Source organism: Lissotriton helveticus, chromosome 4_1, assembly GCF_964261635.1.
Source record: "Lissotriton helveticus chromosome 4_1, aLisHel1.1, whole genome shotgun sequence".
In the NCBI taxonomy this organism is placed as follows: domain Eukaryota; kingdom Metazoa; phylum Chordata; class Amphibia; order Caudata; family Salamandridae; genus Lissotriton; species Lissotriton helveticus.
Window position 1 is genome coordinate 130670079 of NC_136063.1, and position 24160 is coordinate 130694238.

General features: G+C 46.7%; 1 protein-coding gene across 1 annotated transcript in view; it reads right to left on the reverse strand.

Moving 5' to 3' along the window:
- Positions 1-24160, reverse strand: part of LOC144828412 (uncharacterized) — a 2343931-nt gene that overhangs the window by 852988 nt on the left and 1466783 nt on the right. The window contains exon 17 of the mRNA XM_078686536.1: positions 310-357. Coding sequence (XP_078542662.1) covers positions 310-357 — 48 coding nt within the window. The remainder of the gene's footprint in view (positions 1-309; positions 358-24160) is intronic.

A 24160-nucleotide genomic window follows, 5' to 3' on the forward strand; every position in this document is an offset into this window, starting at 1 on the left:
AGGATTTTATCTTAAGTTTGACTTAAGGCAGACTTAAGACAAAATCCTAACTTTACTACTACTAAATGCCTTCTGTGAATACCAAAAGTAGTAAGTTTAGGATTTTGTCTTAATTTAATTTAGTTTTGTGAATCGGGCCCTAACACCCTTTATGGAAGAATACAATGTAGGGAGCCAGAAGACCCATTCTTCAAGATGCCTATGAAATAAAATAGGAGTTTCAATTAATTATGAAAAGCAAATTAATATTAAGAATTGGATAACAAGGACTCAATTAATATTTAATTAAATCAAATTCACACTACTTACTTGAATCTTCTTCGTTTACTGCTCTGGGGGAAATTTTCGAGGTAGAATCTAAGAATAAAAGAACAACATTAATAGCTATGCTGACATTTCTCAGACAAAAAATTACGTACCTACGGTAACGCTCTTTCTGTTGGATGCTATTATTTTATTTTAAAGTTTTGTATAGCGCTAGCTAGACCCGTAGGTATCAGAGCGCTTCACATACACATTGTGAAAAACAGAAGGGCCTTACGTTACCTAGGAGGCTGACAGTAAGTAAGCAAACCACGGATAAAGAATACAGCATGAACAATAAATAACTGTGCAAGGGAGGGCGGGAGAAAAAAATACAAGGTGATTAGCATAGTCCGTTCACCCACAATCCTTGAATGGGAGTCAACTCCGAGTATTGAGGTCTAGGTTAGTTGAAGTTGTTCAGGAAAGTATTTGTTAAGGAGATGGAGTTTGAGGTCCCTTTTGAAACAGGAGAAGGAGGGGTTGCATCTGAGGACTCCCGGGAGAGCATTCCATATCCTGGGAGCGTTGCCAGAAAACGATCGGTATTGGGAGGTTTTCTTTTTCATTTTTGGCGGAATGAGAAGGAGTGAGTTGGAGCTTCTCAGTGTTCAGGTAGTTGGGGGCCGGTGAGTGGAGGGTTTTGTGTGTGATGCAGGCCAGCTTGTAAATACATCTCCCTTCCATGAGAAGCCATTTCAGGGAGTTGAGAGCTGGAGTGATGTGTTCAAATCTTTTTACTCCAGAGCGGCCATGTTCAGCACTGCCCTTAGCGGGGCTAGGTGAGCCTAAGGAGTCCCCGTAAGGATGGCATTCCCGTAGTCGATTTTAGAGAGAACCAGGGATTGTACTACTGTCTTGAGGTCATCATGGGGAAGAAAAGGTTTCAATTTCTTGAGGTGTTTAAGAGAGAAAAGAACACTTTTTGCAGAGTTTTTGATGTGGGCCTCCACTGATAGGTTCTTGTCAAGGGTGATGCCTAGAGACTTAACTGAGTTGGATAGAACGAGGGGGCAGTTTAGTGCAACCGGATTCTTGAGCCACTCTTGGATAGGACGATGGTTGCTTTTTGGAGAGAATAGGATCAGTTCGGTTTTGTCTGGGTTGAGCTTTAAGTGATTGACGTTGAACCACGTTTTCATCTACGTTAGAGTGGTATTGAGGTATACACCCCCCCCAGGCACCAGACTTAATGAGGAGAATTTACAAGGTGAAATTGTGTGACCTGTGCTGATTCCATATGCATATTAGAACCACCACTGTGAGCTGATGTTAATTCCATATCTTTTGCCTTTCCGCATTCTCAGTCGTAGAAAGTGAACACTTGTTTTTAACAATGTGATGACTACTAACTTGGGACCTTTTCAAATGTTAAAAAGACACCTCTCTGAAGAATAGGGAGGTGGGAGGGCAGTGAGGAGTTTATGGTTAGATAGAGGATCCACCAGAAAGAGCATTACCAAAGGTAAGTAACTTGTTCTTCTGATGTATACTTCTAACAGCAGAATTCTCACCTCAGCATAAATACTAAAACCATACTTCTAAAAGTGGAAAACCTGTGTATTCGGTTGTAGGAAAGTAGGATTTGCTTTCATGGCCACCCCCACTTTTTGCTGGTTTCATTATGTTATACTAATAATAATAATAATAATAATAATAATATTATCCACATTTGTAAAGTGCACAATCCCCCGTTAGGGTCTCTAGGCGCTGGGGGCCGTCGGAAAGATTAAGCAAGCTATTGCCCAGAGTCACATGGTGCTGGGTTAATCTGCCGCCGGTGCCGGGGATCGAACCGTGATCCCCAGATTCCGGAGTCAGTCGCCCTGGCCGCGGCGCCACACCTCTTCCTGACTAGTCTGACTGTGATCCTGCTAATCAGGATCACAGTTTCTGTGCTTCTTCCCTAAATTAGACATGATGAGTACTAAGGCACACTCCAGATTAGCTACTGGGGTACCCTTGCAAGTCCCTAGTATATGGTACTAAAGTACACAGGGCATAGGTACCCCAAGGGTCGCCCATGGGCTGAAGCATGAGGGGTCGCCCATGGGCTGAAGCATGTATTATGCCACCCATGAGAGACCACTTAATTGTGACTACAGGCCTGCCAGGTCAGCCTGTGAAAGCTGGTGCTGGCATCACTTACAACAGATATAAGTTTTCATATATCTGAGGTCACTGCACTTAAAGAACAAGTTACTTACCTTCGGTAACAATACATCTGTAAGAAACATAGGTTAGTTCCTTACCTTAGAATTACCCCCAGGCAGCAGTACCTCTGTGCGTCGGAAGGTGCAGTCAGTCGGTTCAGTGTCTGTCGCTGGTGTCTTGGCCACCGGGATGATGTCGCGGTAGCTACTTAGAAACCACCTTTGTGGGCTGACCTCAGTTCTGTACATGACTTTCCGCGCCAGAAACGCAGAGCCTTGCAAGACACTGACCACTGGTGCACAAAACTAGGGCCCAAAAAGTATGTCCCTAACCATAGATATCAGTTTGCAGAACGGGGAGCATGGGTGGGGTGGTAAGGAATCTATAACTAACCTATGTTTATTACAGATATATTGTTACCAAAGGTAAGAAACTTGTTCATCTGAAAGAAACAGTTAGTTATAGATTTCTTACCTTAGAATAGATACCCCAGCAATACTAACCCCGGAGGTGGGTCTGCGAACCAAGTTCACACCAGAAAGTCCTGGAGAACAGAACAGCCAAAGAAGCAGTCTCTCTGTACTTGGCTGTCGAGGCAGTGGTGTCTCGTAAACGTCTGCAGCAATGGCCATGCAGCTGCCTGACAGATGTCATTTAGAGGGATTTACTGGGGTACCCTTGCAAGTCCCTAGTATATGGTACTAAAGTACACAGGGCATAGGTACCCCAAGGGTCGCCCATGGGCTGAAGCATGAGGGGTCGCCCATGGGCTGAAGCATGTATTATGCCACCCATGAGAGACCCATGAGAGACCACTTAATTGTGACTACAGGCCTGCCAGGTCAGCCTGTGAAAGCTGGTGCTGGCATCACTTACAACAGATATAAGTTTTCATATATCTGAGGTCACTGCACTTAAAGAACAAGTTACTTACCTTCGGTAACAATACATCTGTAAGAAACATAGGTTAGTTCCTTACCTTAGAATTACCCCCAGGCAGCAGTACCTCTGTGCGTAGGAAGGTGCAGTCAGTCGGTTCAGTGTCCGTCGCTGGTGTCTTGGCCACCGGGATGATGTCGCGGTAGCTACTTAGAAACCACCTTTGTGGGCTGACCTCAGTTCTGTACATGACTTTCCGCGCCAGAAACGCAGAGCCTTGCAAGACACTGACCATTGGTGCACAAAACTAGGGCCCAAAAAGTATGTCCCTAACCATAGATATCAGTTTGCAGAACGGGGAGCATGGGTGGGGTGGTAAGGAATCTATAACTAACCTATGTTTATTACAGATATATTGTTACCAAAGGTAAGAAACTTGTTCATCTGAAAGAAACAGTTAGTTATAGATTTCTTACCTTAGAATAGATACCCCAGCAATACTAACCCCGGAGGTGGGTCTGTGAACCAAGTTCACACCAGAAAGTCCTGGAGAACAGAACAGCCAAAGAAGCAGTCTCTCTGTACTTGGCTGTCGAGGCAGTGGTGTCTCGTAAACGTCTGCAGCAATGGCAATGCAGCTGCCTGACAGATGTCATTTAGAGGGATTTCTCGCCCCAAAGCAGTAGATGTGGAATGGGTGCGCAGCCCCACTAGAGACCCCTTCTTTGCTAGAGAATAGCAGGCTTTGATACACAAGATGACCCATCTGGATATAGTCCGTTTGTGTGAGGCCTGACATTTCTTGGCACCCATGTAGCCAACAAAGAGCTGGTCATCCACCCAAGTCTGTTTGGTGCGATCCAGAAAAAAGGAGAGCGCACGTTTTGGGTCCAGACGGTGGAGCCTCTCTTCCTCTTTCGAAGGAAGCGGAGAGAAGGTGGGCAAAGTAATAGTTTGCCCAATGTGAAAGGAGGTGACAACCGTGAAAAGGAATGATGGACAAGTCCTGAGGACAACCTTGTCCGGATGTACAGACAGAAAAGGAGGCTTGGATGAAAGAGTATGGAGCTCACTCACTCTCCTGGCAGATGTGATGGCCACCAGGAATGCAGTCTTAAGAGTTAAAAGTCTTAAAGGACAGTTGTGAAGCGGCTCCAAGGGAGCGCATATTAAATAGGTCAAGACCAGATTCAAGTCCCACTGAAGCATAACGAAGGGAATAGGAGGAAAGAGATGTGTTATACCTTTTAGGAAGCGATTTCCAACCGGGGACTTGAAGAGAGAAGGCTGATCAGGAAGCCGAAGAAAGGTAGAAATGGCCGAACGATAGCCCTTACAGTGCCCAGAGCAGAGCCCTGCTGGGCCAAAGAAAGGAGGAATAAGAGAACCTCAGAAAGAGGGGCAGAAAGGGGATCCACAGCCTTTGCTGTGCACCATGCCACAAATTTGTTCCACCGGCAGGCGAATACCGTCTCAGTGGAGGGACGCCTGCCTGTCAAGATTCCATCACAAACTTCAGGAGGCAAGTCAAATGACGTGAACTGCCGCTGCTCAATCTCCATTCAAGGAGGTGGGGGCTGGACAGGTTTGGGTGGAGGTCCTTCCCCTGCTGCTGCGACAAAAGATCCTCCCGAAGAGGCAGTCGGATTGGAGGATCGATGGCCATGTTGAGCAACTCAGGATACCAGTCTCTTCGTGCCCAATTTGGAGCCACCAGAATGACTTGGGCTTGATCTTCTGCAGCATTCTGGGCAGAAGTGGTATAGGCGGAAACGTGTACAACAGACCACAACTCCACCAGTGACAAAAAGTGTCGCCTAGCGAGTGCCGCCTTGGAAATTCCAACGCGCAGAATTGCGTTCTCTTCGGTGGCGAATAGATCTAACCAAGGCTCGCCCCACTGCAGAAAGAGACCTTGCACCACCTCCGAGTGTAGACGCCATTTATGATCCATCATGCACCGGTGGCTGAGTTCGTCTGCCCTGGCGTTCAGGGAACCTGCCAGGTGTTGAACCACCAGGGATATGCCCTGATGTTCCAGCCATGTCCACAGGTTAGGGCCTCTTGACAAAGGGTCCACGACCCCAACCCGCCTTATTTGTTGCAGTACCACATGGAGGTGGTGTGGACCGTGAACCCCTACACTACTCTTCCCCGGACTGAGGGAAGGAATGCCTTGAGTGCAAGACAGATCGCCCGGAGCTCCAGAAGGTTGATGTGGAGCCCAGACTCCGCCAGAGTCCGGAGGCCTCTGATCTCCGCTTCTCCCATGTGGCCGCCCCATCCCAGAAGGGATGCGTCAGTCACCACTGTGTGCTGTGGCTGGGGAAGGGAGAGGGATCTGCTGTTGACCTAATCCTGGTTCTTGAGCCACCACTGCAATTGTCGTGCAGTGCACTCTGAGATCTGGACGGACGCAATCAGACAGATTCCCTTGATACTGTGCCCACTGGCACTTAACGTCCCACTGCAGAGCCCGCATATGCCATCTGGCATGATCAACCAGCAGGATGCCGGAGGCCATGAGGCCCATTAGCCTCAGGATCATCCTGACGGTAACCCGGGATAGAGGCTGAAAGATCGGAATCATAGCCCAAATATCCCAGACTCACTGTTTGGGAGGATAAACCCGAAACCGCGTTGCGTCGAGAACCGCTCCAATAAAAAGGAGCTTCTGAGAGGGGATCAGGTGTAACTTCGGCACATTGATGACGACAGTCTGGGGCAAGCCCCCCTTGAACAGCCAGTCGTCAAGATAGGGGAAGTCTGGAACCCCTGATCTGCGCAGATGAGCTGCGACCACCTCCATCATTTTCGTGAACACCTGAGAGGCGCTAGTAAGGCCACAGGGGAGCACGGTAAACTGAAAATGCTCGTGGCCTACCGTGAACCACAGGTAACGATGGTGGGCCGGCAGGACGGGGATATGAAAATAAGTGTCCTGCAAGTCCAGCACTACCAACCAGTCTCCAGGGTCGAGGGCAGACAAGGCCTGAGCGAGCGTCAACATTTTGAAATTCTCCTTCCGGAGGAAGTGGTCACTGTTCCTGAGATCCAAGATAGGACGCAGGCCCTTGTCCTTCTTGGGTACCAGAAGCAGTGGGAGTAACAACAACAACCTACTTCTGGGGCAGGAATGAGCCCCGATGGCTCCCTTGGCCAAGAGAGCTGTGTCTTCCTGTTAGAGAAGGCCCAGTTGATCCTCTGACATACAGTGGTACTGGGGTGGCATGGATGGAGGGGTAGCTTTGAAGGGGAGGTAGTAGCCCCTTTGGTTTATCTGCAAAACCCAGCTGTCTGACAAGATGGTGCGCCAGTTGGGGAGTTGATGGCGGATCCTGCTGCCCACTGGCGTTTAATAGGCCTGAAATGTCAGACTAGGAAGATTTGGAGACTGCTGCAGAGGAGGGGTTGGTAAACTGGCCCGCCCGCTGGCCCCTTGAACAACGGCTGTGGTTCCCCTGTCCCCTGTCACACGAATGTTGGGGATCTTGGTTCGGCCCGTGGCTCTGGGCGGAACGAGTGGGGCACCCCTTCCGTACCCACAAAAGGAGCAAAAAGCAGACTGTACAGGGCGGCTTGAGAGGCCCAAGGACTTGGCCGTAGCCTGTGAGTCCTTCAAACGCTCTAGAGCATTGTCCAATTTGTTGCCAAAAAGGCGACGGCCATCAAAAGGCATGTCCATGAGGGTATTCTGCCTACGCAACTCCACTGCGTATGGTGCTCCCTTCTCCATAGCTACAGTAGGAGGAGACAATATGCCACGGTCAGGGGAGGTATCAAGACCACTGCCATCCCCCCAGGTCCTCTCTCTAGTCTGGATTATACTTAGGCTGTCCGGATTTCGGTTTAAACCGACTCTGCTCGAATTTACACTACCGACTGCAAATTAGCTGACCCGGTTTAAACCGAGTATCGCTGAATTTTTCACATTAGAATCACTACTTGGCCATTTGCACCGTTTGGCCACTTGAGGGAGCCAAAGCGCGTCTCATGAATTCTTCTCAGCGTGTCTGTTTTCCTTTCAGCATGTCTCATGCATTCTACTCTGCCGGTCTATTTCAGATTTCATAGGGGCACATGCGCCAGTTACGTCATGTTTTTGGCTGAAAATATATTTAACTTAAGCAGTCTAGTATGGCCTGAAATTCTGCCAGCCCAGGCCAGCAGCACTTCGGAGTCCCCGGGACCGCCCAGTAATGACGTGTTAAAGGGTCACATTTTTTAAGCAGCCCTGGGCATGTACAGTGTCAGCCCTGAACTCCCGAGGCTGCTTTTCAGTCAATTAAGCTGCCTCGTACAACCCCTACCGTTCCCAAGTGTCACACAGTGACGATTTGGGAAAGGGAAGGGTTACAGCCTTTGCAAGAGGCCCTCCAGGCCGTGATACCCGTGAGGGCAGGTCAGAGGCAGCTTGTGGCACTCATTGGTGCATTAGGACACCACCACCCCCCTCAGCGAGTGCACCTCCATGGTGACGTGCAGCATGCCCGACCAACAGAGCGCTTCCAATCCGCTCTGCAGGAATTATGAACTTGTACTTTGGCCAAGAACAGCTCTACCAAATATATTTACATTTAAACTACTGCACCACTTGTATACACGTCTTTTTGCCAGTTCACCTCAGGCCTGACTAGCCGCAACCTCTGCTATCCCAGGATTGTGACCCCATAAACAGCTCCTCAAGTCCATTTTAATTACGAGCATCTGCTCTTCCGGTATCCCGGCACAAGAGACTTTCTTAAGAGAGTGTCTGTATCAGCACCCTCCCCCCGTCGTGTGTGTGTCACCTCGGGCTGGCACAGCTTTGATGCCTGGCGTCTGTCTCATTGCAGCCGCACCCGAGTAGTTAACAGGTCATTAAAAGACCATTTACTTGTAATTTAGGCTTTTGTTTTCACCCCTTGTTACAGCCACTGTCAGACTGGATGTACAGCGCCCCTTGCAATTCCAGCAGTGAAGCCCCCCTCCTCCCCTTCCTAAGCTCTCTTGCCACTGCCTGCAGTTCCGAGTGCTACGCCATGGCCGGGAGCCAAGAACCAAGCTCTAATAAATAAATATAAATAAATCTTGCTCGTGACCTAGTGCTCTCCGTCGTGCTTCTGCGAAGAGTGCACATGTAAACACCCACTGCTCGTGGTGGGGGCACAAACTACGAAGGATGTATCACCCTTCAACCAGATTTTAGAGTGGGGAGTTTAGGGGCAATTCCCACCACCAGATTTTTTAAGTGGCAAATAAAGAATAAATAAATCTTCTTCAGATCTTTGGAGACTGCACAACATCTTGGTTTAATTTTTTTTCTTCTTTTAATTGTGGTACTTAAGGTATTAAACTTCTACCAATATCGTTCAGTTATGTAAGCCAAGGGACCCAGCTATTTATTTATGCGATTTTATATAGTGCGGACTTTACCTGAAGGTGTCAGAGCACTTCACAATAGGAACAGTAATGATAGATGAGGAGAAAATTACAAGTGAACAAATTAGAAAAGCAAACATTAAGTTACATGAATCACAAGTGACAATAGTGCGCAACCAAAATACATGAGGTAGCAATCGGTACATTACAGGAGGAAAAAGTGATAGGTGTGCAGGTTGCAGGTAGCAAAGCCTTGTGCCATGTGTTGCAGTGTAACGGAAGGCCCATTGTAAAGGTTGAATTGTCAACTTTCTGTTGCTTATGGCTATGTTTGACTGTTAAACTTGGTACTAATGAGGTACAACCTATTCCCAGACAGTGTTAACAAGTGTTGAAATAGTGAAGCAATACTATCAGCAAATGTGCCGCGTTATGCAGCATATTTTACGTTTTCTTGCTGCATAATTCAGTCAACCCTGCCACATAATTTGGCACTCTTCTGCAGCATAATTGGCCCTCTTCTGCCGCATAATTGTTCCTCTTCTGCCGCATAATTCCAGTGCCCCACAACTACGTATCATTTTCCTTAGCTATTCACTTTGCAAGCACATTGAAATATTTTGGTAAAGGATCTTTGTTCTAAAGACCGAACTTCTCTGTGTGTAACATAAAACAATCTTGCTTTACATTTAATAGTAATATAGGCTGTATAAACAATTAGAGAAAGTAAACCGGCATTTTGGGTAACTCGTGGGAAGGTAGTCAGTGCATGGGAGTATGTATGTGTTCTTGAATATAGGCAATCATGATTGGAATTCAACAATGGACAAGAGAATTTCAAAGGAAAGAGAGCTACCAATGACTTCAAATTATGATATTTATTAACAAAGGCGCTGGTCGCCGAAACGCGCGTCGAGAATTATTAAGCCATTTTTTGTGTTTTAATGAATTTATAAATATACATTGTATTAATTTGTAACGTCTTGATGGTTAATGTAGAACTGATTTGTTATTACTTTTGTATATATGGGAATTATGTTTTTCTGTTTGCATTTTCCCTTTTTATAAAAAATTAATATTTGTTAATAAATATCATAATTTGAAGTCATTGGTAGCTCTCTTTCCTTTGAAATTCTCTTGTCCATTGTTGAATTCCAATCATGATTGCCTAGGTTGTTGTTTTACGATTAATTGCTTTTCCCTGACCTAGGAATTTTTTATTCACTGTACTCAGGGGGTCCTTGATAAATATACATTGTGTTCTTGAATATTTCATGTTTAAAAAAGTAAAACTGAACTGTAGAGCAGTATACAATTTCTGAATAAAAATTGAAAAAGCAATCATAAAAGCAAAGTGTTCCATAAACCCCGGTAAAACACAGTTTCAGTTGTTTTTTATGGCGCAAAAATGAGTTAACACTGAAAAGCACTGTTTTTTTGAGGTTTGGAAATCACTGGAAAACACTGAAAAAACACCACCAGAATTTACCAAAAATAGAAACTGAAAACAGGAAAGCCTAATTATACTCCAACTGGTTGGTCAGAGGGTCACAGGACCCCTCCCTGTCCTCCTCCTCTTCCTCATCCTCTGGGTGCCAATCTGGCCTAAAAGGGACCCCAGGTGTGAACAGAGGCACGAAAACCCCTTTCAGCACCAGATCCGGTTTCAGGCGACGCCGGTCCGGATCCATGTCAGGATGGAGGCGGGGGCACAACCAGCCTCGAATGCAGCTGTGTTGCCAAAGGGAACGGCACTGGTGGAGGCGTAAGAAGGTCAACCGGCGCCGATCCGGATCTAGGCCTAGATCCATTGGGGGCCTGCGGTGCCAGGACCGGAGACGTCGGCAGAGAAGGCATAGGCCCCCCAACCAACTCTGCAGGGTCCGAAGGCCCAACAGCGGATTTGGGCTGCCCAAAGATCGTGTGCATCGCCTCGTAAAATTTACGAAGCTGGGCAGCAGTCGCTCCGGGTCCCGGGAAGGGACGGAAAATCGGAGTCGGCACTTCAGGCTCCGCACACAGACCCGCTGTAGGGGCACCGCCCGTATCTCTCATCGCGTCAGCAGACCTACAGGGAGAAGTTGAAGAGCGATGATGCTTCTTTGACTTTGTCTTGTGCTTCGACTTACCTGACTCCAAGTGCGAAGATTTAGTGGATGAGTAATGATGGCTCCTTGACCGGTCCTTCGACCTCCCTCGCGACTGGGACCTCAAACAGCACGGATCTGACTGCCGGCACTCAAGAAGCTTTCTGACCGCTCCCGCAAAGCCTTCGGAGCCATGGACTAGCAGTCGGAGCACGACTTCTGGTCGTGGTCACGCTCCAGGCAAAGATATCAGTCGAGCACAGGAACCGCAAGCCTTGAAGCAGGGCAGTCATTAGGACTCAAAAAGACATCGAAAAAAGTCCCTCAAAAAGTTCAGTCAAAAAGTGACTGGAGGTACCGCTCTCTCTGTATCTGCGCTGGCTCGCGCACAAAAAGAAAGAACTGGTTTCAAAGTGCGAGGGGGGCGTCTAAGTAGCTACCGCAAAGTCATCCTGGCGACCACGACGCCAACGACGGACGCAGAGCCGACCGACGCCACCTTACAACGCGCAGAGGTACTGCTGACGAAAAAACTTTCCAGATCCAATCTGACACCTGGGGGTACTTCTAAGGTAAGGAAACTATAACTAACGAACAAGTTACTTACCTTCGGTAATGATATATCTGTAAGAAACATTAGTTAGTGACAGATTTCTTACCTTAGAATTACCTCCACGTGTCAGACTGGATCTAAAAAAGTTTTTCTCAGCAGTACCCCTGCGCATCGGAAGGTGGAGTTGTCCAGATCCGCGTCCGTTGTTGGCGTCGTGGTTGCGAGATGACATCGCTGCAGCTACTTAGATTCTGTCCTCGCACACTGATGCCAGTTCTGTACACGACTTTCGTGCCAAGAACACAGAGCCATGAAAGATACTGCCCACTGGTGCATTGAAACTAGGACCGTGAAAGGGATGACCTTAACCCTAGACATCAGTGCGCAGAACGGGAAGAATGGATGGGGCAGTAAGGAATATATCACTAACTAATGTTTCTTACAGATATATCATTACCAAAAGTAAGTAACTTGTTCATCTGAAAGAAACAAGTTAGTGATAGATTCCTTGGCTTAGAATAGATACCCCAGCAATACCAACCGCGGTGGTGGGTCTGCAAACCAAGATCACACCAAGACGTCCCGGAGAACAGAACAGCCATAGAAGTCGCCTCTCCCAACTTGGTTGTCCAGGCAGTCATGCTTAGTAAAAGTGTGCAACGAGGCCCACGTCGCTGCCTGACAGATGTCTTGTAAGGGGACACCACATCCCAATGCCGTAGTGGTAGCCGTCTCCCTGGTGGAATGGAAGTGCAGCCCCACCCGAGGCTCCTTTTTCGCCATAGAATACCAGGCTTTAATACACAAGATGACCCCTCAGGAGATAGTTCGTTTGTGTATGGCCCGACCTTTCACGGCGCCTAAGTAGCAAACAAAGAGCTGGTCATCCACCCGGATCTGCTGTGTACGATTCAAGTAAAACGAGAGCGCACGTTTTGGGTCCAGACAGTGGAGCCTCTCTTCCGCTCTGGAGGCGGTCGAAGTTGATGTGGTATGTGATCCTAATCTTGGCCCATGAAAAATCTAGGGACCCATCCACAGGTAAGCACTTAAGTTCCCTAAGGAAAGGGTTGGAATGATTCAGGGGTCCCTCCCAGAGGAGAGGTTGGACAGTGGGGAGGTTACTTCCATGTCCTTTGTCTAGTTTTGTGCCAGAGTGGGAGCAACAGCTCCCTTAACTGGTTTGGACTGGAGTATGCAAGGAGGGCACCAAGTGTGCCCTTCAAGCAGTCTGAGTGGTGCGGGAAAGTGTCTCCACCCTGTCCCAATACACTAAGTCCTAACATGGAGGTGGTCACACATCCCTGTGACAGGATACCTATTGTTCTGTCATCCTTTGCTCAAGCTTAGCTCAGCAGCAGGAGGGCAGAATCATGCATCTGGTCGGCAGCAGCATAGTTTGCTGTCCGGGTCTAGATGCACTGAGGGCCTCCCGGAGGAGCTTTACCGTTCATGAAATCATACCTTGCACACCATTTACGGTGTGGACGTATGATTCCAACATGTTTGATACCAAACACAACATGGTTTGTTACAGCCAGTTTAGAGATGGTCATTGCGTAATGACGCATGGACACTCTATATATCGTAATGGCTGATGCACTTACAACCAGGGAGAATGGACTCTGGGGATTGTAGGGGTGTCCTGTTCATGCAAGGGTACCCTCACACTTAGAACTGAGCACCGCGCCTTCAGTAGTGAAAGGCCTGCCATAGGGGTGACTTATAGATGAAGTGCAGTGACCTCAGATGTAAGGAAACCTATATCTGTTGTAAGTGGTGCTAGAATCAACTTACACAGACTGCAATGGCAGATCTGTAGTCACAATTTAAATGGTCTCTCATGGGTGGCATAATACAACTTCAGCGAATGGGAGACCCCTGGTGTACCTATGCCCTGTATACCTTAGTACCATATACTAGGGACTTACAAGGGTACACCAGTAGCCACTCTGGAGTGTACCTGAGTACTCACCTTGTCCAATTTATAGAAAAAGCACAGAGACTGGGGTCCTGATAAGCAGGATCCCAGTCAGACTAGTCATTAAAACATAAAGACACCAGCAAAAAGTGGGGGTGAGCATGAAAGCAGATCCTTCTTTCCTACACTTCTCCATCAGCTGTTCCTAATTTCATAGGATGGGAAGAGGAAAAGACAGGAATGGAAGACTAGCCCTCCTGAATGATCTGCAAAATCCACTTGTCCGATGTCATGGACCTCTAGTGTGGGAGATGATGATGGACTCTCCCACCAACTGGAATGGTGTGTTCTTGCAGAGTCAGACTAGGAGTGCTTGGTGGCTGCAGCTACCGAGGACAGGGTGGGCGACAAATTCTGGCTTCCATTTCTAGGTCTGAATGAACCGCATCCACATCCCCGCAGAGCTTCAGAAGCCTGCACAGGACAGTGGCTGGAATAAGGCTGACGCAGCTGGAATCCCCTTCTGTTGCCACAAAAGGAGCGAAAGGTAGAGTGGCCACGAGGAGTTGTAGAGAGGCTCAAGGATCTCGATGTATCTCAAGAGTCCTTGAACCTCACCCCTGAGAAGCTAGTCGTCCTAAGCCAGGCGTGGCACCTTAAGGCTACTGTCGTAGAAATCGATCTGCCCAGCGAATCTGTTGTATCAAGGCCACACCAGATGGTGAATTTTGTTGCATCTCTCCCATCCTTGACTGCCTGAGAGAGCACAGCCCGGGCCTCCTTCAGGACTTGTGGCAGTTCTTGTGCAACCATCTCCCAAAAGGAGTGGGAGAAACGGCCCAATAAGCACGCAATATTCACCAACCTGAAGGCCAGGCTGGAGGAAGAAAACATTATTAAATGAATCCAGCCTCTTGGAGGTGTAGAAGGGAACGCACTCTGGGACGTATAGGCCTGCACCACCAAACTTTCTGGGGTGAGGTGTTGGCTGAGGAACTTTGGGTCACCTTGGAGCTGGGCGATGGTGGCGTGCAATTGTCCAATTCACAGGAGACCCTCTGATTGGCTTAGACCACATGCCTAGAAGGACGTCGGTAAGTGCTTCATTAAAGGGCAAAAGGATTTCTGAGGTGGAAGCCCTAGGCTGAAGCACTTTGGTCTGGAGATTAGTCCTTGCCTCCAATGAGGGCAGCTCCAGTTCAAGGACCTCAGCTGCCCTCTTAACCACCATGGCGTAGGATGCCCCCTCCTCCATAGCCACAGTTGGCGGAGAGAGCATGCCAGTATCTGAAGAAGTGTCCAGTTCACTGGCATCTCCATATTCCCCGTACCAGTCCAACTGCTCTGTAGAGTCATCCTGGTGATCCAGATGGTCCATAGACCCCTCCCATTCCTCTCCAGAGCCTAACACGTCCTCAAAGTGCTCAGGCAACAACATAGAACGTCTTTGTTCAATCGACGTCAGAATTGGCGTCGAAGGACACCGTTCTGGCTTCATGTTGTCAGGGATGAGGATGGGACTGGCAGTGCCGATGGGTACATGAGCCACCGAAGGCACCGACTTCAGCTCCGATGCCGGAGGAGGTTTCGGTGGCATGACTGGTGTCAACACGGGATTGGATCCCTGAGGCCACAACTGCGCCATGGCTGGAACCAACAGCAATGAATCTGATCCTGCGGGGCCCTAAGGCTCATTACAGGGGTCGGCCCACTCAAATACGAGGTGCATGGCCTTGTAAAACTCTTTAGTATGAGTGGGGGTCGCTATGGCTCCCGGAAAAGGGGGGAGGCGCGAAGTCAGTTCTTGCTCTTGCTCCGCAGAACCGTGCCGAGAGTGTCGGTGTTCCTTACCTCCTTCATTGACGGACAACATTCGTCGTGAAGATGAAGTTTGCTTGGACTTCTTCTTTCTCTTATGCCTCTTCCCGAGTGTCCCCACGACCTCGAGTGGGATGAAGAGGACTTTGGGCTCTGGGAGCAGTCCCTTGACCTCCTTTTCCTCGATTCGGGACTGGGACCTCCGCAGAGTCTTGCTTGACTCCGGATCATGGTTGCGCTCAAGACACCATAGGCAGACGAGGTGGGGATCGGTGACCGACATCATGTGGGGCCAGGCCCTGTACAACTTAAAATCTGTCTTCTTCAAATGCATCTCTCGCACATGATGAAAAAATACAGAAGTCGACAAAACATCGAGAAAAACCTGTCAAAGAGTGAAAGCGGGGTAGCTCTTCCGTCTTCACTTAACTGGCTCAGGAAGAAAAGAAATTACATCCATCTGCCTTGGTGGCACCTATACAGGTACACAACGTCATAACCGATGTTAACGATGCCGACAACGTCACACTGAGCCAAACTGAACTACCCAATTGGCACTTAAGGGGTATTGCTCAGCACAAGTTTTCGGCCTGACGCCTGGGAAATTCAAAGTTAAGGAATCTGCAGCTAGAAGACTCCATCAGATCACACCCTTGGATTCCACCGGACTCTTGCACAGTCTTCGCCAGCGGCATCTTTACTGAAATACAGAGCCGCAATCAGACTATATAAAAAGGAAATTAGATCTGTTCAAGCCCAGTTTTATGAGTTAAAGATTAACCTGGCAGCCAATGCTCCCAAAGAAATCTTCAAAATAGCTACATTTCTGATTTCCCTTCCTCCCGAACGAATGTCATCAGACGGGGCATTAGCTCGCTGTAATAACTTAGCAACCTTCTTCTTCCAGAAGATTCAGACCTTCTACTCTTCTTTTCCTACGGATGGAATTGAATTGGAGGTTGCTATTACATCTGGCCCTATCACCCCAGCTTCCTGTTTGCTGGATAGCTTCGCCCCTTTGGACTCTACTTCCATAAATGAAATAATTTCTAAAGTTACATCGGGATCCCCCAGTGACCCAGCACCCCCTCAGTTCCTTACTTTGGCCATGAATGTCATTCGTCCAGTTCTTCTCGACGTCCTTAACACCTCCATTGCTACGAGCATAGTTCCGACTGGTTGGAAGTGTGCAATGGTCAGGGCCCTGTTAAAAAAGCCCACGTTAGACCAAAATAATCTAGCTAACTTCCGCCCTATCTCCCTGTTGCCCTGGACGAGTAAACTGCTAGAAAAAGATATTAACAACATCGGTGTTGGACCAGGGAGGGAAAGCGGCCATCATAGTACTAGATCTAGATCTCAGCGCCGCATTCGACACGGTTAACCATGCCACCTTATTACATCGTTTGAAGGGCATGGGAGTGCCGGGTGCGGCCCTGGCATGGCTTGCTTCCTTCCTGGATGAACGCTTCTTCCAGGTGTTTGAGGGCGAGGCTGTATCCACCAAACAGCCACTTAAGTGTGGGGTTCCTAAGGGCTCTGCCCTGAGCCCCACACTTTTTAACATCTACATGAGGCCCTTAGCGGAGGTAGTTCATCCGTTTGGCGTTTGTATCGTCACCTACGCAGACGACACTCAGTTGGTGGTCTCATTAGACCACTCTGAGGGGTCGTCTAGCACACTGAGTCTATGCTTAGAAGCAGTGGCTAAATGGATGAAATCCTCCTACCTTAGACTGAATGGAGAAAAGACGGAGGTCATGCTACTGGGCAATCCTCCACCTACCAGTCTGGCCTCCCTCTGGCCCACATGTTTAGGCCCCCCTCCCCTTCCTAAATCGGAGATAAAAAGCCTGGGACTTTGGCTCGACAAATCACTGAATTTTTCTTGTCAGGCCACCAAAACTGCATCCATCTGTTTTGGGCTGATGAGAATGCTCCGGAAGGTGCTCCCTTTGCTTCCATTCCAGGCGAGGAGAGTCATGGTCCAGGCCGTGATACTCTCACGCCTGGATTATGATAATGCTCTCTATCTGGGAGCCCCGGCGGCAGTGATTAATAAACTCCAGGTCACTCAAAACTGTGCGGCCCGGCTGCTTTTTCAAATTCCTCACTCTCAGTCAGCTAAAAATGCCCTAAAAAAGTTACACTGGCTCCCGGTGGCAGCAAGGGTTCAATTTAAGGCTATGTGTCTTGTTCAAAAAGCAATTAGCAGAACTGGACCAGCCATAATGCATTTTTTGGCTAACCCTTATCTTCCCCTCAGAACCTTGCGCTCAAGTTCATTGCAATTAGCCACCATGATCAAAATAAACAAAGCTAGCTGGGGTGGCTGAGAATATGGAATTCTCTTCCACTTATCCTTAGAGAAAACAACAACCGGATGGCATTCAGGAGGCTTCTAAAGACCCACTTGTTCAGTAGTGCTTGTTAATCATCTTAGCTGGCCGCCTGGACTTCAGTTCAAAGCGCTGCGAGGCCTACAAGTAGTCTGTGCGCTCTATAAATGTTTTTTTTCATTTCATTTCATTTTCATTTCATTTCAAAGCCTTCATTTTGGTCATTTTGGTATACTGCTGTTTCCAATGTCATTTTACACCTATGCACCCAGCTTCCCTGGTGTATCCTGGTTCCTGGGGTATGTGGGGTGACTCTCCAACCTTCTGTCTTCCACAGGTTTTTTTCAGGGTCCACTGGGAAGGGTCCGTCTTCAAAACTGCAGCTGCGATTTTCCCGGTGACTTGTATTGAGTACGCATCTGTGTTGCCACTCTACGCACAGCCTTCGTGGGGTTCCTAGATCCATTTGTTGGGTGGTTCCTTGGCTCCCCAGCTCTTCTGAGTCTCCTGGTCCAAATCCTGACTTCAGTCGCAGTTCATTTTCCATTTTTTTAATGTATGGTTTGGTCTCCCACTGAAGATGTGTATTGGACTTACTTACCTATTTGCAATTCAAGTATTGTATGTAGTGTATTTGTGTTGATATCTCTGGAGATACACCAATGTGTCAGTGAGTGTTGTGTAATGATGGAGAGGCCGTGCCCTCTCCATCATGGGCCCTCGTCTGTGGAACAATCTTCCACTTTCCCTTAGAGAGTGCCCGAGCCATCTAGCTTTCAGGAAATGCCTAAAGACAACTCTGTTCTAGGATCAGCGCTGCCCGACCTGTTCACTTCATAGCACCGCGCGGAGATACACCTTCGGGTGTGAGGCCGGCGCGATACAAACCCATAAATAAATAAATAATAAATAATAAGTAGAACTATTTTTATTTATACACTGTGGCATTCTTTTTTCTTTAACCTACACAACATGATTAGAACTGGTAAAACAAGCTGCTGAACACTCCTCCTGGATAAGCCTGATGGCTGCTCTCCACAGCATGCACTTAGACAACTTTCTAGGGTTTTCTAAGAACTCTAAAATCCCCATAAGTGTTGTCTGGATTAGTGCAAGGTGCTTCCGTTAAACAAGTATGCACCATACACTAAGCTAGCCTCCCACACATGATAACAGCTTTTTAGGGTCTGCCAGCAAACTAGTGCTGCTTCCAACTACAGACAAGAGTCTGCCCTCCTGCTACTGAGCTTAACTCAAGCAGGGGAAGGTAGAGCCAAACTACAGAAAAGACTACAACGCATCCAGAACGCCGCCGCCCGACTCATCCTGGACATCCCTCGACGCAGCCACATCTCCGGCCACCTGAGGAAACTGCACTGGCTCCCCGTCAACAAGAGGATCACATTCAGGCTCCTCACCCACGCACACAAGTCTCTCCACAACTTGGGCCCAAGTACCTCAACGACCGCCTGACCTTCCACACACCCACCCGCCAGCTACGGTCTGCTAGCCTCGCCCTCGCCGCCGTACCACGCATCCGAAGAGCCACCACCGGAGGCAGATCCTTCTCCTACCTGGCGGCCAAGACGTGGAATTCCCTCCCCATCCACCTTCGGCTAACCCAGGACCACCTCGCCTTCAGGAGACAACTCAAGACCTGGCTGTTCGAGCAGTAGCGGCCCCCTTCCTCTAAGCGCCTTGAGACCCTTCCGGGTGAGTAGCGCACTATACAAGTGTTGTGATTGATTGATTGATTGAACAATCGGTTTGCTTTCAAATGGAGGTGTGACCACCTCGCAGACAAGACTTAGTGTAGTGGTGGGCTGGGCAGGAGAGGGGGGGCTTTACAGTGCCACCAGACTGCTTTGAAGGGCATCTTTGGTGCCCTCCTTGCATACTCCAGTTTGAGTTAGTTCTGGAACCCTTGATTCCTGCCCTGGTGCAAAACTGGACAAAGGACAGGGGAGTATCCTCCCTTATGTCCAGCCTCTCCTCTGGCAGGACAACCACCTTGTCCCAACCCTTTCCCCAGGTTACCTAAGGGCTTGATTGTGGGTGGGTCCTCAGATTTGTTGTGGAACAAGACTCACTTCTGAAACCAAATCACTGTTCGACCATCTGAACACTTGGACTTTGTTGGAATTCGACTGGAACCACGACTGCATCAAGGAAGACTCCTGCTGCTCCTGGTTTTGCTGTTCTTCAAGTCTTCTGCATCGTCTGTACTTCATCCAGCTTCTCCAGGAAGCCTGTGGGCATCAAGGACATCTGAAGTAATCTCCCTTGGAGTGAAGGAGCCATTCCTCCGCATCTACATGTCAACGCAATGAAGCTGATCGGTCTACTGCTCCTGTCATCCTAAGGACTTTCCAAGGCCCGGGAACATAGGTGGTGGTTCTGCAACTCCCTCACCTGTCTTCCAAGTAAGATTGAGGACAGTATCCCTCATTGGAGCCGCTGAGACCAAACCCTTGTGCTCCAAGCCAACTTGCAGTTGTCAAGGCTTGTTCGCTCTGCACCTAAGAGATCTTTGGACTACAAGAAGCTCCAGCATCTCATCCTCCGAATATCAGGTTCCTCACTGCATCCCTTGCACCGTGGCCTCCATCTTTGGTGAGCTGCCCGAGGTTCTCTTGCGACTCCTGTGCCTTCGGCATGTGGATCCTCTCGAAGGTCTTCATTTCCTGTTCTTGGTGAGTCCCTTGGACCTTGTGTTGCAGGAATTTTGCGCAAACACAGAACTATGTTTGGGATTATGGGACCTCAGTATGCAGGGACTGAGATATCCTACCACCTTAGTACCCATGAGCCCGAAACCTATAGTGTCTCACTTGCCCTCCTACTCACTCAAAGAGAAACAAGTAATTAGACACCCCAGAACACAACTCTCCTGACTCTGTCCGGAATCGTGGTTGCCAGACACACCTTTTCGCTCCCACTCTTGTACTCAACCACAATAAGATATGACAGGGACATGAACAATTTAAAAATACTGATTTGAACTAACGTGGTCAGGTTTGCAGTATATGTGCCACAATCAGCAGAAAAATGCCTAACACAAATACGGTCAGCATAGCAAGTAGTCTGTAAATCATTAAAGGAGCTGTGATAATGAATGACAGAGTATCCTATCCTCCCTCCTTTAGTGTAGAAGCAAGATGATTATATATCAGAAGATATCTGGGCATTATCAGCAGACCCTGTACCTCAGTCTATAGCTGGTAGATTTACATCACAGGTGCTGTCATGCTCTTCTCCCTGGAAAGGGCCCTCTCCAATGTGTGCCACCTATCCGTGTACCCTCATATGACCAAAAGTATGTGTTCCCAAACGATAATTGCACTGCATGTTTTGTCTAGCTGCTAGGGCCTGATTCACTGATAGAATATTGAAAAAAATATATAGACTACTAAAATATCAACTTCCATACCTACACAGGTAAGTACAAAAATATTGAATCAAAAATATCAATGGAAAAAAATAGATGTAAAAAATATTGATTACAAATATATATAAAATACAATAATATATATTAAATATTAATATTCATTTAAACAAAATTAATTAACTGTAATATACATTTTACAAAATATTACAAATAAACGTAATTAAAAAACACACAAACATAATAATTTATACATATATATATTTACTTTAAAATAATTAATAAACTATTATCTTTAATTTATTTTAAAACTTTACAATTATATAAATAATATATATATTACCTACTGGCGATAGCCAGTAGGTATATATAGTTAGGATTGTTTTCCATAGGGAAATCGCAACATTCTATTGGGAATAACTTTGGCGCCGGTTGAGGAATCTTCCTGAAATTTTTCTTAACTTTGCCTCGGGCGCTCCGCTCCTTCCCTGAAAGTTTGGGGGGGATTTGTCAAGCGGGGGCCAAGATAAAAGGGGGGTCCCAAAACGTGTTTTCCCAATGTTAATTTCCATAGGGCGGTTGGACTCACTTTTAGCCCGAACGGCTGAATGGTTTTCCACCAAACTTGGCAAAATTGTAGGGACTGGTAGCCCGATGTGCCTTTGCTATGTCTCAAGATATGTGCTCCAGTGGTTTTTATGAAAATTAACTTTGAAAAAATATATATTGGGCTACATTGGGCTATATATATGTTAGAGCCCAAATGTAGCCCAAATATCAGCCAGATGTAGCCCAACTATAGCCCAATGACAGAATGTCCCAGAGTGTTCTAAAGAACAACTAGAGCGCTAACAGTCTTACTTATGACAAAAGTATGGCACACCTGAAGTCATCTTGATTGGAATAAAGTGTTAACACTTAAAACATTTAATTTGCATAGGAACAAAATGAGGGGGTTCATTTTGCCATAGAAATTATGATTAGTGCTGAAGAAAGAAAAATTAGGGCACATTTTGAGTGACTTCTCAAATCGTCTTATATTTCATTAAAAAAAATCTGATAAGCAGTCTCCCAAGATTGCCACCAGAGAAAAGAGCCCAAATGTAGCCCAAATATCAGCCAGATGTAGCCCAACTATAGCCCAATGACAGAATGTCCCAGAGTGTTCTAAAGAACGCTAACAGTCTTACTTATGACAAACGTAAGGCACACCTGAAGTCATCTTGATTGGAATAAAGTGGTAACACTTAATACATTTAATTTGAAAAGGAACAAAATGAGGGGTTTCATTTTGCCATAGAAATGTTATATATATATATATATATATATATATATATATATATATATATATATATATATATATATATATATATTCACTGAAAAAACCATAGGTTACACACCAGTTATAGTTAGGAATTAGGATTTAAAAAACCTTTGAAATTCACTGAAAAAACCATAGGTTTCACACCAGTTATAGTTAGCTGGAAATTTTACTCGCATAAAACCATTGAAATTCCCACGTTATAGTTAGTTGGACTCACTATAACTTGCACATCTGCAATGCACTGCTGATGACGTCACATATTACATCACTCATGCATATATTTAAATATTTAAACATTACTAGCTAATATATGTATTCACTAAGATACACTTAATAAGCCAGTTAACCAATCCATTTTTTTTTAAAAACCACTGAAAAAACCATAGGTTTCAGGCCTTATATAGTTAGGAATTAGCATTTAAAAAACCTTTGAAATTCACTGAAAAAACCATAGGTTTCAGGCCTTATATAGTTAGGAATTAGCATTTAAAAAACCTTTGAAATTCACTGAAAAACCCATAGGTTTCAGACCTTATATAGTTAGGAATCAGCATTTAAAAAACCTTTGAAATTCACTGAATAAACCATAGGTTTCAGGCCTTATATAGTTAGGAATTAGCATTTAAAAAAACCTTTGAAATTTTTGTAATATGTAATTAATATTATAATATGTGTTCTTCTTGTATGTTTAATCATTTTTATTTTTTAAATATTGGTTATTATTTTTTTTTAAAAATAATATATATTTGTTTCTGTTTTTAAGTGTTAGTGTGTCAATAGTATTTTTTTTTTCTTCAGTATCCAACACTTTCCCTACTGTTGCATTCACTGGAGTGGGAATAGTAATTTTTACTCCTCCGCTATCCAGCCGTTTCCTACTGTTGCACCCACTGGAGTTGGAATAGTGATTGTTACCCCATTGCTATCCAACATTGTCCCTACTGTTGCTCTCATTGGAGTTGAGCTAGTAATTTTTACCTCTCCACTATCGAACACTTTCCCTACTGTTACACTCTCTGGACACAAAACTTATTTAAAAATTAAAAACAATTACTATTAACAACTAATAATTAAAATGTATTTAATACCCACCCTTTACCCCTTTAAAAATAAAAACAACACACAAAAAATAAATAATTACCCTTTGTGGCCTATTACAGAGGGCCATACTAGGTGGATTGCTTGCATGAGCCGCATAATAGCTCCTCCTTTCTGCAGGATACCCCCCTTCAGCAGCTCTCCCAAGTGGAGAGCGCAATCCTGGACGAACCCATCACGCCTGAGTGTTAGACCTGGCACCTTTGCCGTGGGTCTCCCTTCCAGTTTGAGTGACAGGGTGAGTCAGCACAGCGCTGAATAGAGAGATCTGCATGTAGATGGGTGGGAGGAGTTGCAACTGGGACCTGCATAGGGCTGTGCCTTCCCTCCACAATGCTGGCTCCACCTCCTGTGGTGTGTCTGATGTCCCTGGCCTACACTGTGAAAAGAAAGAAAGAGTCTTGTCAAAAAAGTGTTCCAGGACTGACCAGAACTGGTTTGGACTAGGCAAAGGCCTCTCTGCCTTCAGAGAACAAAGGATTTTGGTGTATAAAAGGGGGGACCCAGACCCCAGAACTTTAGATCACTTCTGGGAATCATGACAAACCTTTGCTGAGGAGAAATACAAGGAAGCTTAAGGGGGAGAGTACCCCTGTGCTGTGTGTTTGGGGTTTGGCCTGCTGTGGTTGCTTCATTGCCAAAGAAAGGAGTAGAGGACTGAGTGTGCTTTTCATCAACTTGAAGAAGAATCTCCAAGGGCTTGAACTAGAGCTTGCCTCCTGCCTGAAGTCTCGGGGATACAAGACTTTCTACAACCAGGTCCCCCCTGAATTCCCTTGCTGGGAATTGAAGTGCCTGCTGTTGTGCTGGGCCTTCTGAGAGACTGCGTGTCGCCAGGAGGTGGAAGCGCGACGCAACGACGAGAAGCGTGTTGCCACCGCAGCAGCTGTCGTCACACCGCCGAAGAAGCGAGCCAACGCTGTCATCATCGCATCACT